General features: G+C 46.2%; 1 protein-coding gene across 1 annotated transcript in view; it reads left to right on the plus strand.

The window, feature by feature from the left end:
• Positions 1-15,741, plus strand: part of BBX (BBX high mobility group box domain containing) — a gene marked incomplete at its 3' end in the record, with an annotated part of 121,865 nt that extends 106,124 nt beyond the window's left edge. Inside the window, exons 11-14 of the mRNA XM_082221198.1 lie at positions 2,363-3,281; positions 3,984-4,122; positions 13,606-13,754; positions 15,407-15,741. Of these exons, the coding sequence (XP_082077324.1) occupies positions 2,363-3,281; positions 3,984-4,122; positions 13,606-13,754; positions 15,407-15,741 (1,542 nt within the window). The remainder of the gene's footprint in view (positions 1-2,362; positions 3,282-3,983; positions 4,123-13,605; positions 13,755-15,406) is intronic.
• Positions 15,742-15,893: the final 152 nt, after the last annotated feature.

A 15,893-nucleotide genomic window follows, 5' to 3' on the forward strand; every position in this document is an offset into this window, starting at 1 on the left:
ACTACTGAATGATGCTGGTTGCCAAGGTCTGGGAAGCGGAGCAGTAGTACAGTCATAATTAGCATTGTTGTTTATAGAACTGTAAATTACCACGTTGGTGCCAAGGAACAAGATTTACCTTGTCTAACCATTAGGCACACAGTCTCCGTAGAGCCAAGGCGGCAAGTTAAGAACTGCTAGCTTCAAGGTGCAGTAGTGCACTGGGTAGTAGGCAACAGCCAATATGTGAAATACTGCTCTTAATTCTTTTGTTCTCGGTTTTAAAGAATGTTTTATATCTTCCATGGAAAAGTTCACAAAATGAAAATTGCATGGTGAGAGAGTTGTGCTGCTTCTCCCAGAGATGCAACATGCATTGTCCAGTAGAGGAGCCCATGACTCTCATGCAACTACAATCTGCATGTACCAAGTTAGTAGTCTCTATAAAAGCCAGTTCCCACCACTCCGTCATTCCCTAGAGAGACCAAGAAAGAGAACTAAAGGATTAGGGTATTTTGAAGAACAGGCTTTATTTTCAATGAGTGGGATCACTGTGCCCTGAGTAGGTCCATGCAATCCTCTCTACTGTACATGTTTTAGCCATATTCCAATCACAGATTTTGCTTCTATTTAAATAATGATAAATGAATACATATAGAGGTGGCTGTTTTCTTTGGTTAGACAAGGCAAATCTAAATTACACTTGGGTTTTATATTGAACTGATACCAGCTGAAAGCAGAGACACTCTTTGTAAAATCCTCTTACATGTACAGTCTTTTTTCACTTGATCTCGATGAGCATGGCTTACATAGCACCCCTGCTTTCTAATTCAGAGGATGACACCATCAGGTTAAAAACTAACCAACGACAGTGCCACTTTTCTCAAGTATTTCTTTTAACATCTTTAAGAAGATATTTGCCACAGTTTAATATGAACATAAGGGTGCTCCAGCCCACTACAGTCGGTGGGTTAAGCACATTTAACTTTGTACAGGGACACTGTGTTTTAAAGTGCTTCGCTTTATTGTGCTTCACAGATATTGCTCCTTACAAGAATGCAGGTGCAGCTGCAGGCAGCCCCACTCCCCACCACCACTGCGCCTCTTCTGGCCATGGGAGTGGAACTGGCTAGAGCCAGTTTTTCCCCTGCAGCCTCGGGTGGCTGGCTTAATAGACAATAGTATAGTTTAACATTACTTTTATATGCCACTAGGGGACGCGGGTGGCGCTGTGGGTTAAACCACAGAGCCTAGGACTTGCCGATCAGAAGGTCGGCGGTTCGAATCCCTGCGACGGGGTGAGCTCCCATTGTTCGGTCCCAGCTCCTGCCAACCTAGCAGTTTGAAAGCACAAAGTGCAAGTAGATAAATAGGTACCGCTCTGGTGGGAAGGTAAACGGCGTTTCCGTGCACTGCTCTGGCTCGCCAGAAGCGGCTTAGTCATGCTGGCTACATGACCCTGAAGCTGTCTGTGGACAAACGCCTGCTCCCTCGGCCAATAAAGCGAGATGAGCGCCGCAACCCCAGAGTCGTTCACGACTCGACCTAATGGTCAGGGGTCCCTTTACCTTTAGGAAACCAAAACATTTAGTGCCGGACTCATTCAGCCCTCTCAGGCTCTATTTATGAGGATCCAAGATCAAGGACTTCCCAGGTCCCTCTTGAACTCTAGTGAGGGGAATTTCCTCTTAGCCTCTTCTGTTTCTGAGTTGGAGGAAGGGAAACAGTCCAGAGAAGAGCCTTCCGTCTCCACACAAAACACATAAGAAACCTCCTCATTCCCTTCATTCCAGGGGATGTCCCTCCACCTGCAGGTCCAAAAGCAAATTTCAGGATTCCTGGGTCTCATCCTGATCCCAAGGCCACTGCAAATCAGGCAGAGGCTTCAACTAATATTGGGCTAAGAGGTGCCAGTTCAAGGAGACCCAGGTATGATTCCAGGAGCCTGCTGGTGGGAGGCTGTCTGCATCTGTTCACAGAGGAGTGTAAATGCTCATTATAGGACCCACGAATGCTGGACAATGTTTATTTATTTAATAAGTTTACACACCACATTCTTCCAAAGAGCTTGTGGTGGTGCTTCCCTCCCCATTTTATCCTCACAGCAATCCTGGGAAGTAGGTTAGGCTGAGAGGCAGTGACTGGTCCAAGGTCACCCATTGAGTTTTATGGCTGAGTGGGGATTCAAACCCTGGTCTTCCATAGAGCTCAGTAATTGTGCTATTAGGATGTGCTCCCCATTGTCTGGTAATCCTGCTGCAAGTATATAGGCTGTGTAATGTTGAACTGCCAAGAACAACGGTGGTTTTTCTAGAACAAGTTACAATGCTCTTACCCAGCATTGCACTAGAAATGTGAAATTAATGTTTTACCCTTGTTTTAGATGTGCCTTGCCTCAGAGGAAGTAAAAGTGAGGGAACCCGGGAAGGGAAAGCTAGAAGCATCCAGAATTATCAAAGCTTTGGAAGCACCAGAGGAGATCAAAGTTGAAGAACCAGAGAGGGTGAAAGTAAAAATCGAAAAATCTCATAAGGTGAAGGGCCAAGAGCATGAGAAGACTAAGATTGGAACGTCTGAGGAGGTGACAAGATGCAGTCACATTGCAGATCCTTCTTTGGACAGCATGACGTTAGTTGGACCTGACAGCACAATTGCAAAGGATTCTGTATGCCATTCCCAAGAACTGACAATGGCTGACATCAGCACCTTAGGATTAAGCAAGCCGGAAAAGCTAAAGAAGAAAAAGAAGAAGAAAAATAAGCCGGACCAGCAAGCACTTGAAAAATGTACCCCCAAGAAGGCTTGCAAAAAGAGGCAGTCTTCTGAGTCAGACATTGAAAGCGTCATTTATACTATTGAAGCGGTTGCAAAAGGGGACTGGGGGGCAGAGAGACTCACAGAAGTGCCCCGTAAGAAAGCCCGCCCTTCCTCAACGGCAAAGGGGAACATCTTGGAAACAAAGTTACCAAAGAAAAAAGTGAAGTCGAAAGAGAAAAGAGCTCTAAAGGAAAAATGTGTAGAGACCACCAAAGAATCAAAGCCTCCTGATTTTTTTGACGTTACCGACAACAAGGAACTGCCATGCGAGGTACCCGAAATCATCAAATCGGAACCGCTCACCCCAACGGAAGAGATGATGCCACAAAGCTTACCAGAGCAGGTCAAAACCGAGGACAGTGACTGTAACAAAAAGACAGAGACCTGTGGCTCGAGGAAATCTGAGAGATCTTGTAAGGGTGCTCTGTACAAAACTCTGGTGTCAGAAGGGATGCTGACATCCCTGCGTGCCAACGTTGACAGAGGTACGTGGCTTTTAACCTGCCTATGTTTGGCATGTCTGATACAGGCAGTGACTGTTGCTGTGTTAGCATCTTGATCTGGAGTTTCTTCCAACAGCACAAGAAAGAACAGTGGCAAAAGCCTAAAGTGAGGGTAGGGAACCTCGGGCCCAGAGGCCAAATGCAGCCCTGCTGCCAAGCTCTCAGGCCACACCCCCTCAGTAGCCATGCTCCAAACCATCCCCAAGTGCCTTTGCATGGCTGAAACTGTGATAATGCCTCTTGCTTGCCAGGATGCAGTGCTTGTTTGTGTATGATGGCTGCAAAAACCCGATATTCACATAGCTGGAATGTAGCCTACTGTACAAAATAGGAGTCACGTCCATCGCCTTGGGCGCTTCTGTTGAAAATAGGAATTGATTTTAAAATCATTTTTAAAAGTGATGGATTAATTTGGTTGCTTAAATCTGATGTTTTTCCTTGACAGACTCAGCCTTAACAAGGTAAAGGTACTTTGAGATTCAGGATAATTAATTTAATCACACCACTTTCACAAATAAATGAGGAGCTGCTTGGGAGTTGCAACGTTCAATAATAACTTTAAGTTGCAGGAGTTTTGCAGGTCCCAGTGTAGGTGCCCATCTGCCTGCCTGTCTGCCCAGCTTCCTTTTGTCTTTATGCCCTGGATTCCATAACAGGCTCTGTGTTTCCTAATGTCTTTCCTAGGGAAACGAAGCTCAGGAAAAGGTGGCAGTTCTGATCATGAAGGATGCTGGAATGAAGAAAGCTGGGCATTTTCCCCTGGCGGGGCAAGTGGGAACAAAAAGCTTAAAAAACCTAAGCCAAAGGAAGAAATAGTTGTGGGGTAAGTGCTATAATGTGCAAGTGTTCCGTTTTGAGTATGCAAACTTTTTCAAGCTGGTTTTAAAGCAAGTAGAAATTGCCTCATTTTCATAGGTTGACTGTGCTTTATGTCACTTTAGTAAAATATAGTCTTCTAACAAAAGGAATACAACATTAAATCACCTATTCAAAGTTATTTTCCACTTTCCCCTATGGTTCTTGTTCACTATCAGTCTTGTGCTGGTATTTTGCCTTAGACAGAGTTTACTACCTATTTGGGGCTGCATTCCCTAGCAGTCGAAAGCCACAGTCCCAGCACATGAGGCATCCCCTACTTACCTCATTCCGTTGGCTGTGTCTCAATTAGAAGGCTTGAAATCTCCAGAGTTGAATCACCTATTCAAACCCATTTTTATTTCCATGTTAGCCTTAAGCCATACTGGAAATACAGCACATGGACGATTGATATATGTAAAATGATTAACAGTATCTGTACAGATGTGTACAGTAGACTAGAAGTAGGTCAACCAAAATTGTCATTACAGCAATCGTGACAGCAGTTCACAAATGGGGGGACTCAGCAAAAGCACCAATAGTGAATAAAAAATAAAATTCACCAATAGTGAATAAGCTCTCGTTCTTTGTTGACGTCTGCTTTTAAAGAGTCAATCCTTTGTAGGAGTGAAGAACTCTAGTCAAATCCAGATACTCCAAAATTGGATCTGATTTCATTCGTTCTGTGTAAGGTTGCAGATACCCTGCTCAAATAATAAAATTAAAATAAAAAATAAATTGGAAGGCTACATGTACACAGCTGCATACCATGGATAAACATTTACCTAGTAAAGCACACACACTTGGGTGAGGAATCCCTACAGGTTTAGTGTGTGTGTGTGTGTGTGTGTGTGTGTGTGTGTGTGTGTGTGTGTCGATGTATTATCAGGTTGCTGGTATAGTCTTTACTCCTGCATGCTGGTGTAGCCAAATACATGTTTTCACCCACAAATTGCAGTTGTTGAATTGGAGCCAATTCACCATTTCTTTTGAGCCACTTTCCCATTTGAGACTTAGTCTAAAGCCATTGTTTGAATGATTCATAGCTACAGGGAAAACCAATAATACATTATGCTTAACTGATCTGATAAAACAGAGGTGTTCATCTTTATAACTTCTTAATGGAGCAGACTACTAGCTATACTCCATTGTGAGGCTGGGAGTTTTCATTTCTCAAACAAACAAGGAAGATTAACTTACTGGCAAGCAATATTTCCATTCCTATAATGCACCAGTGGGTAAGGGATTTTTGATTCTGCCTCACCGTAAAGTACTTGGATTGCTAGCATTAATTATCTTCTTTCTGTTGTTGAGAGGTGGGGAGAGATAATCTGTCTTCGCAAGTTGATTTTTTTCCCCTATATGAAGAATCACATCCTATTTCTTTTTGCTAAAAAAACTAGTCAACCCTTTTCTAATTTTCCCTGTATCATATTTTTTTATTTGCTAGGAATAATACCCAGATTCTTTGTCCCACAGTAATCTGCAAAAATATTCAATAACCTTTGTAATTCTATTGAATTCCAATAAATTAATGATGCATTGTCTGCACTCAATAAATACTGTAATGACATTTTTTCAAACATTGTGAACCTAAAATTTCTCACCCCCTGTATATGAATTCAGATTGTCTTGTGGCACCCAATCTGTTTTTAAACAACCTTATGGAACTTCTTATTCCATTGTAAAGCTGTTAGATAATGTCGCTCCTAAACCAGACCTTATGGTGAAATATCTGTGTTGTTTAAAAATGTATACAGCCATACATTGAAAGTCAAACGGAATCCGTTCTGGAAGCTATTTGACTTCCAAAATGTTCGGAAACCAAGGTGCGGCTTCTGATTGGCTGCAGGAAGCTCCTGCAGCCAATCGGAAGCCACAGAACCAGCATCAGATGTTGGAATTCTAAAGAAAGTTCTTAAACCGGAACACTCACTTCCAGGGTTGCAGCGTTCAGGAGCCAAAACGTTCGCGTCACAAGGCGTTTGACTTCCAAGGTACAACTGTATTATGCTTTATCTAGTTCCTGTCAATTTTCCCCACAATTGCCTTCAACTCCCTTTAAATCAAAAGTTGTGTAAAGCTGCTCATTCTTTCGGTACGTTTAGTAGCCCAATCCTGTGCATGATTACTTGGAAGCAAGAGTGCTGTCCTTTACATACCTACTGAGAAGTAAGACCCATTGAGTTCAGTGGGACTTACTTCCAGGAGAATGGGCGTAGAATTGTAGCCCAACAGTGCAATTCATAATCCCAGACAGGCAGCAATGGGATGGGATGGAGGAGCATAGCTACATCCGTAGCCTTGCCACTCAACACCAGGGTGGTGGATAGACAAAATGCTGCTCTGCATCTGAAGGCAGCCCTATTTAGGGAAGTTTTCAGTGTTTAATGCTGTATTACGTTTTTGATATTTGGTTAGGAGCTGCCCAGAGTGGCTGGGGAAACCCAGCCAGATGGGCGGGGTATAAATAAATAAATTATTATTATTAAGGGACGCGGGTGGTGCTGTGGGTAAAACCTCAGTGCCTAGGACTTGCTGATCGTAAGGTCGGCGGTTCGAATCCCCGCGGCGGGGTGAGCTCCCGTCGTTCGGTCCCAGCTCCTGCCCACCTAGGAGTTCGAAAGCACCCCTAAGTGCAAGTAGATAAATAGGTACCGCTTTATAGCGGGAAGGTAAACGGCATTTCCGTGTGCGGCACTGGTGCCGGCTCGCCAGAGCAGCTTCGTCACGCTGGCCACGTGACCCGGAAGTGTCTCCAGACAGCGCTGGCCCCCGGCCTCTTAAGTGAGATGGGCGCACAACCCCAGAGTCGGTCACTACTGGCCTGTACAGGCAGGGGTACCTTTACCTTTACCTACTATTATTACCTGTCTGGAATCACGTGCTTCCCTTCAAGCAGTGAGGCCAGCTCAGGATCCATTCCATGCCACATTCTATTCAAATCCCACCAGCAGTACTTCTGCCCACTCATGATTTAGTTGGGCAGAATGGGGAGCTCAGTGCTGGAAGAGTGACACTGGCATGGCTGTTTTGGGCTGTGCAGAGGGAAGCCTCCGCCCAATCCACACACACGAAACCCATGGGGGATCAGGGTTTTGGATGGCAACCTAAGTCCCATTTCTGGTATATGACTTCCTCCCAGGTACTCCTACCATCTTTTTTCACACTGTATAGTGATTTCTTAAAAATTGTTTAAAATACAATCCCCCTAAATACATTGGGATACATACTTCCAAGTCAGTATGTATAGGATTGTTCTGCACTATATTGTAAAACAAAGTAATGATCCACGCAAGAACAGCATCATAAAAGCTTTACTGCTCTTTACTGTTGTACAGTTTTACTGAATAAAAGTGACTTACTGGTTTATGTTGTTATACAGGCTTCACAGCAAATGATTAAGTAATTTTCCATTTTAATAGTATTATCTTAATATATATGTGAGGGGATGATTAGCTGCTTGTGCTTAAAATTGTGCTCCCTCAGAGTTTGTGCGGCTCCACAAACCTCTGTGTGTGACAGAGCTCCTCAGACATGTCTGCTCTAGTCACTCGTAGAGTCTGACAGTGGCTGTCTGCGGAAACGTTTCCAGCAAAGAAGTTCCTTAACGGAAACGCGTCTCCTGGACTCACGACGTGGCAGCTTCCGGCGAAGAATGGGTCTCCCTACAGTTGCTTCTGACACCTCCCCGCTATTTTCGCTGGACGTGTCTCTCACCCCTTTCTCTCCCCCGCTGTTTCCTGCCTGGGCTGCTGCGTCTCTCTCAGCATTACTGAGATCCTCCTCCAGAGACCCCTCGCTCCCCCTGCTGGTCCCTGCTTTGGCTGCTGACTTTCTCCCAGTCTCTGGGAGCCCTACCAACTCCCTTTCCTCTGATGTCAGTTCCCTGACATCCACCTCCCCTCCAGGGCCCCCTTCCCCCCCGCCCCTACTCTCTCCTCTGGGCGGTGAGGAGCTGAAACCCCGAAAAGAATCCTCTTCATCTTCAGACGTCTCGAACATTTCCCTCCATCGGTTTTCGTTCCGGCTCGCTGAATCCACCTCCGCCTCAGAATCAGAGAACCCCTCCAACTCTTCTTCGTCGGTGGTGGCGAAGTATTCCCTCCGGAACCTCGCCACTGGCTGAGGTTTACGAGGGAATCTCTGATGAAAAGTTTCTATCAAAACCTCGTCATCTACATCCTCTGCCATGACCCAGGTGTTTTCCGACTCCGGCTCCCCTTCCCACATTACCAAATACTCTACTTGATCTCCTTTCCACCTGGAATCGAGAATCTCCGCTACATGGTAGCTGTGTTCTTTTTCCTCCATAGCTGGTCCCCTATTGACCCTCCCTTCTCTGTCCCCTTTATACGGTGACAGCAACGACCTGTGGAACACTGGGTGCAGCTTCATGTGGTTCGGTAACCGGAGTCTGAAAGCCACTGGGTTGACCTGCTGCGTGACTTCAAATGGGCCCAGCCTTTTGGGTCTTAACTTCTTACAACCCCCTTTGAATGGTAACCCTTGGGTGGACAGCCACACCTGGTCCCCCACCCTAATGCTTTCCCCTTCCCTTCTGGTTTTGTCTGCCTGCCTCTTATATTCCTCCTTCGCCCTGTTTAAATTAAGTTGGAGCTGGCGATGGATCGCTTCCATTTCTTCAACGAACTGTTCTGCAGCTGGAACGCTCCAGTTCTCCCCTTCCCCCCCTGGGAAGGCTCGGGGATGACACCCGTGATTAGCCAAAAAGGGGCTCATCCCCGTGGACACGTTCTCTGCATTGTTGTAGGCAAATTCTGCCAACGCCAGCTTCTCCACCCAATCATTCTCTCTGTCATTCACATAACACCTCAAATATTGCTGGAGGACACCATTAGCTCTTTCCGCCTGCCCGTTGGTTTCTGGATGACGGGCAGTTGAGAAATTCACCTCTACATGCAATAAGCTCATGAGCTTCCTCCAGAACCTGGAAGTAAATTGTTTCCCTCGGTCAGAAACCACCCTCAAGGGGGCGCCATGCAGCCTAAACACATTTTCCACAAACAATTTAGCGGTTTCTTCCGCTGTGACCGCATGTGAGCAGGCTATAAAGTGGGCCATCTTGGTTAACAGGTCTACCACAACCATGATGGCTGTTTTCCCTCTGGACCTTGGCAGATCAGTCATGAAATCTATTGCCACAGCCTCCCATGGCCTTTCCGGCGTGGGTAGTGGTTCTAATAAACCTGCCGGTGCCGCCTCTCCCCCTTGGCTCGTTGGCATTGGTCACACCCTCTCACATACTCCCGCACATCTTCCCTGACCTTGGGCCACCAGAATTCCCTGGTAACCAGCCACATGGTTTTGTGTTGCCCAAAATGCCCTGCTGTGGGGCTATCGTGCAGTTGTTTGAGTACCTTTTCCCTCAATTCCCCTTCAGGTATATATAACGCTCCCTTGTAGTACAACGCCCCGTTTCTCTCCTCAAAACCCCCGGGTTTGTCTCCCTCCCTCCTGAGACCCCTGAGTTTGTCCTGGGCATATTCATCCTGCACCGTTCCCTCTACCAGTTCCCTTTGCCCCACCAATGCCGCCCCACACACCCAGCGGTCCTCGGGAATGACATGGGTCTCTTCGGGTGCACCCTCCCCCTCCAAATATTCAGGTTTGCGTGAGAGAGCGTCCGCCCTAACGTTCTCTGGGCCTGGCACGTAACAAATCTCAAAGTTAAATTTGGAGAACTCCTGGGCCCATCTCAACTGCCGTTGGTTGAGCACTCGCGCAGTTCTCCAATACTCTAGATTCTTATGGTCCGTGCACACTTGCACCTTATGTTGTGCACCAATTATCAGGTGCCTCCATCTCCGGAAAGCCTCATGAATCGCAAGAAGTTCCCGGTCGTACACCGTGTAGTTCCTCTCGGATTTGTTCAGCTTTCGCGAAAAGAAGGCACACGGTCGCCACTCTGACTCCTCCTTCCCCGGCTGCAGAAGAAGCACCGCCCCTATGGCTCTGTCAGAAGCGTCTGTTTCGACCCTCAGCTTTTTTTGTAAATCCACATGCAGAAGTTGTTCATCAGAGGCGAAGGCCCTTTTCAGTTCCTCAAACGCTCGCTCCGCCTCCCCCGTCCAAACAAACTTCTTTTTACTGCTGAGACAGTCCGTGATGGGCGCCGTCAGGTGGGCGAAGTTTCGGATGAACTTACGATAAAAGTTTCCAAACCCTAGGAACCTCTGCACATCCTTCTTGGTTTTGGGTGTTTTCCATTCCAGCACTGCTTGAACCTTGCCGGGGTCCATGGCCAACCCCTTGTCTGACAAGCGGTACCCCAGGAATTCCACCTCCTTGGTATGAAACTGACACTTCTCCAGTTTCACCCACAGCCTGTTGGCTTGCAGCCTGCTCAACACTTCTCTGACGTCTCTCACATGTTGCTCCTCATTCTCCGAATACACCAACACGTCATCTAAGAAGGCCACGCAATTCTTGTAGAGCAAAGGCCCCAGTACGTGGTTCATGAAGGCTTGAAAACACGCGGATCCTGTTTGTAATCCAAAAGGCATAACGAGGTATTCAAATGCCCCCAAAGGGGTGAACATGGTGGTCTTCCATTCATCCCCTTTCCTTATACGTATCAGGTTGTACGCCCCCCTTAGGTCCAGCTTTGTAAAAATCTTTCCTTTCCGCACCCTGGTCAAAATATCATCAATCCTGGGCATAGGAAAAGCCGCCGGCTCTGTCACTGCATTTAACCGCCTGAAATCACATACAAGTCTCGGCTTGTCCGTGTGCTTTTTATCCACAAAAAACACTGGGCTACCCCCCGCTGCCTTGGACTCTCTGATGAAGCCTCTCTTCAGGTTCTTGTCAATGAACTCTCGCAACTGCTGCATTTCCCTGTCTGACATGGCATACAACTTGCCTACAGGAAGCTGTGCTCCAGGGAGTAAATTGATCTGGCAATCAAAGGGCCTATGCGGGGGTAGTTGGTCAGCTTCCTTCTCGCTGAACACGTCGCTGAGATCAGCATACTGTGGTGGCACCTTCCCCTTCTCCATTACTTCAGTCCCTGCCAGGGTGGCTTGGGCCCCTGCTGACCCCTTTTCCCCCCTGCAGTGTTCTAAGCAATGTGCTGAACCGAAGGAAACCACTCTTTGATGCCAGCCCACCAGCGGATCATGTAGGGCTAGCCAGCTCATTCCCAAAATAATGGGATCGCCTCCCAAGGTGGCCACATTAAACGCTATCAGTTCTGTGTGCCTTGCCACCCTCATTATCATTGGGACGGTCTGCAAGCTGACTCCTCCTCCCAACAGTTCCCTGCCATCGATCGTGGTCACCTGCAGGGGGTTGCTTAAAGGGATAGTCTGTATCTGGTGTTCAGCAGCAAACTCCTTGCTCATAAAATTGCAGGAGCTGCCTGAGTCCAACAGCGCCTTTATTTTTAGGGGGTGTCCATTTTGCAGCTCTAGCGACACTTCAATCACTAGAGCAGGTCGAGGAGCTTCTGGCATGGGCACTTTCACTGCTCTTTGGCCTGGCTGCAGTGCCCTGACGGTGGCAACCAGGCGTTGGCTTTTACATGCTCCGTTTCTCCCTGCTCTCCCCCCTCAACAGCTCCCACCATCCCTTGCCATTCCTTCCTCTGGGGGCAGACTCTGGCAAAGTGGCCTGGCTGTTGGCAGAGATAGCATTTCCGGGCTCCTTTTCCCTCCTTCTTAGCCCCCTCACTGGGCTTTGAAACTGCGCGCGCGCGGGCTGTTCCGATTTCCATCGGCTCTGCCGGCGGGAAAGCTGGCTCAGGAATGTCTGGAATGCGGAACTCCTTCCAACGTTCCCCTCTCCCTTCCCGCCTCTCCAAGGCTCTTGCCTCCTGGCGCGCTCCAATGGTCAGCGCAGATTTGGTCAGCTGATCCATAGACACCGCCCTGGGGCTCCGGGACAGCTCGTCTTTCACAGCCGAAGAAAGACCTTCTTCGAATAGCATCTGAATGGGTGCCGCCGATAAATCCCACCCCAATCTGTGAATCAGCATGGTAAATTCAGTCCAGTACTCACGGACAGATCTGCTTCCCTGCTTGCAAGCCATTAGCTGTCTGCGCACCACCCCTTCCTCAATATCGCTGGAAAACATGATATCCATTGCACGAAAGAACTTCATAGTGTCCTTTAGGATATCATTGTGCGTTGCCATCAGGGGTCGAACCCAGTCTCGCGCCCCCCTCTCAAGATGCCCAATTACGAAAGCAACTCGCGATTCCTCATCAGGGAACTCATCAAACTGCACATTAAGGGCATATTGCATCTCTGTCCTAAAGGCATGGTAATCCTTGGGGTCCCCCCCAAACTTCTGCACCAATCCTGGTACCTTTCTGGGGAACTGAGTGGTTCTCCCCTTTTTGTCTGCATGCTGAGCCCTTCTCTCCTCGAGCCTCGCCGTCTGCAGCGCAAGTTGGACCTCCAATGCTCGGTATCTTTCTTCCAAGCTTGGACCAGCTCCACCCCCTGCTCCTCCGGCTCCTGCTCCGGCTGGGTCGCTCATGATGCTTTCTCCTGCACAGGCAGCGTACAGAGACTGTCAGACTGCTGTGAGGGGATGATTAGCTGCTTGTGCTTAAAATTGTGCTCCCTCAGAGTTTGTGCGGCTCCACAAACCTCTGTGTGTGACAGAGCTCCTCAGACATGTCTGCTCTAGTCACTCGTAGAGTCTGACAGTGGCTGTCTGCGGAAACGTTTCCAGCAAAGAAGTTCCTTAACGGAAACGCGTCTCCTGGACTCACGACGTGGCAGCTTCCGGCGAAGAATGGGTCTCCCTACAGTTGCTTCTGACACCTCCCCGCTATTTTCGCTGGACGTGTCTCTCACCCCTTTCTCTCCCCCGCTGTTTCCTGCCTGGGCTGCTGCGTCTCTCTCAGCATTACTGAGATCCTCCTCCAGAGACCCCTCGCTCCCCCTGCTGGTCCCTGCTTTGGCTGCTGACTTTCTCCCAGTCTCTGGGAGCCCTACCAACTCCCTTTCCTCTGATGTCAGTTCCCTGACAATATAGTAATATGATTTTTCATTTTCCCAAAGCTTACTTGGCAGTTTTTCTTAATAATATTGTTCCTTTATGACCATATCCATGTTTCAGTTTGCCTCACAGCTGATTGCAATTTATTAACAAAGTGCAATTAATTCTAAAGATAAAATAATAATTATGAATATTTGAGGAAATTCCAGTAAATCAAAACAAAATTCCAAATGAAACCACCTTTTACCTGGAAGTAAGTGCCATTGACTCGGTGGGACTTACTTCTGAAAAGATTGAGATATTAGACCTAGTGTGGCAGACTCTTGAAATTGTAGGCACAATTGCATGTGGAAAGCTGTTTGGTTTTTTAAAAAAGTATTTCCACATGATCTGACCTGTGGCTCCATCTTGTTGATTTGGTCTTGTTGATCAAAAAAAGAGTAACAACAACAATTTTTTTCGCCTTCCATTTTCTAGCTTAGCAAAGCTGGAGGAAGAATTTGAGAAAAAATTCAACAGCCTCCCTCAATACAGTCCTGTCACATTTGACCGGAAAAGTGCATCTGTTCCAAGAAAAAAGAAGAAGCTTGGTAGCTGCTCAACAGACCAACAGAAATCTAACAAAGGTGAGAGGCTTCTGGATAGTCCATTCCCAGTTATTAGCAGCCACCCTGCTAGGCCAGAAGCTCTTACAGTCTCACTTCACTTAATGTATGCATGTTTGAGCAAAGATACATATTTTATTTGATCATGTCAGAACTTTCACACATTCTGCTTATTGCTTTTCCATTGACGCCTAGTTCTATGTGGGAAGAGGATAGGCAAGTTATACCTCAGGAAAGAAAGCCTACTGTTTTATTTAAAAATACTTCAGTTTTGCCTGCTTACTATTTTAACTGCATAAACTTCTAAGAATAGTTTGCTTTTAAAAAAAAAATATTTATTTTTACAGCTTTTCAAAACTTCTTTGTTTTCTGTTCTAGGTTGAGAAAATAGTAAGATTAGCCTTGGGCATATTTGGTAGTCTTGAACAAGCTTTTTAATCTCTCATCCTGAGACCTTGTTTGTGAAATATAAACAGAAACATGCCCTATTGCACATGGATGATAAGAGGAGTAACAAAATAAAAGTATAACTTGTTTGTGCATTTGAAATGTAAATACTTTATTTAGAGAGAGGGAGATTGTTCACAATCTTCCAGTGATTGAATACCACCAAAATCAGTGAAACTACAGGTTGCTTCCATGCTAAGTTGTGCTGTTATTGCTTTTCTGCCAATCAGCTAGAAATGGCACCTAATATTCCATTATATTAACCATAGGCTTCTATAATATTTACTCAGAAATAACTTTAATTCAGCAAAGGTTTCCTGTATATTTCATTAAAGGTTTCCTCTTGTGGGGAAGAAACCTGTAATTAAACACCACCACCCCGGTGGGGTCAGGATTAATTAACAGTTATTGTAGTCACACACACAAATCAACATATATACCCTTATTTTTAGATGTAGTTATCTCTCTCACTTCAGTGTTGAAAGAATAGTACTTTTCCGGGTCATTCTAGATAGACTGCCTCTGCACTTGTGTTTGAAATGAGGGGGGAAATCACTGTAACAGTGGTGAAAAAAAGATTGGTAGACAGTATTGAAATTACAAGGATGCAACAGGCTGGCAACAATCTCAACTAAAAAAAAAAGTGAATGTAGAAAAGATAGCAATTTCAGACCAAATGTCTAGCATGAAGGCATTCTGAATTTCTTAATTCCCTTTCACTTGATTTCAGTGGCACTTAGCCACCACTAACTGTTGGTGGATTGTGCCTGTTAATCAACAAAAAGTCACTTGCAGAACAACAATAATGCAATCAAGGGAATAGTTGCCTTGTTTCAATGGAAGAGGTTGACAGGCAGAAACTTCTGACCGCCTATACTGCAAGCCTAAATAGAAGCCCACCTCTGACATGGTGTGTGTGTGTGTGTGTGTGTGTGTGTGTGTGTGTGTGCGCGCTCTCCTACACTCACCTTTGACTCCTGGCAAATGGTTAGTGCTGTGGGTGGTCGGTTGCGGAAGTGCCAATCCCCAGTTGGACATGGGGAAAAGGAACCAGGCTGCCCTTTGCTCTCAGCACTGTCAGCCTATGTTGTGATCAGCACAGTCACATTTAACAACAGGGATTGTCTGTAAGATTGAAGTGGCAGAAAGGGAAGCTACTGTAGCAGCAACCATGCAGTGGTCAGTACAGGAAAATCAGAATTCTGTGTCTCTCCTAAATACTCCAGAGTCTGCGACAATGCAAGAACCTTTGGTTGGCAGCCAGAAGAGAAAAGCAAGGAAAACCAAGATCACACACCTGGTTCGAACTGCAGACGGCCGAGTCTCACCAGCAGAAGTTCTGGGTAAGAATGTGACTGATTTTTTTTTTCTAGGTAGTTTTCAAAATTCAAAATACTTGTTCTTTTGTTTTTATTTCTTAAAAATAAACATGATTTGTGGGCTGGGTGGACAGGAAATAGAGTTTGGGGTTGAGGACAAACAAGTCCTAAGTTCTCCTCTGGGAGATGTATTTCTTCCTCTACAGGGTACAGCTACTATTATCAGAAGAGAAGGAAGATGAATTCAGTGCCTTCTTTGCTTGTAGGCATCCTCTAGTTGGCATTTATTTATTTCATAAAAATTATATACCACTTGATTGTAAAAAGCCTCAAAGCAGTTTGTACTCCTAACAAAGACTAATATGGGTCTGTTACAGAGAATATATTTTCAGTT

The sequence above is a fragment of the Podarcis vaucheri genome (genome assembly GCF_965113315.1).
Source record: "Podarcis vaucheri genome assembly, chromosome: 4".
Taxonomy (NCBI): Eukaryota; Metazoa; Chordata; class Lepidosauria; order Squamata; family Lacertidae; genus Podarcis; species Podarcis vaucheri.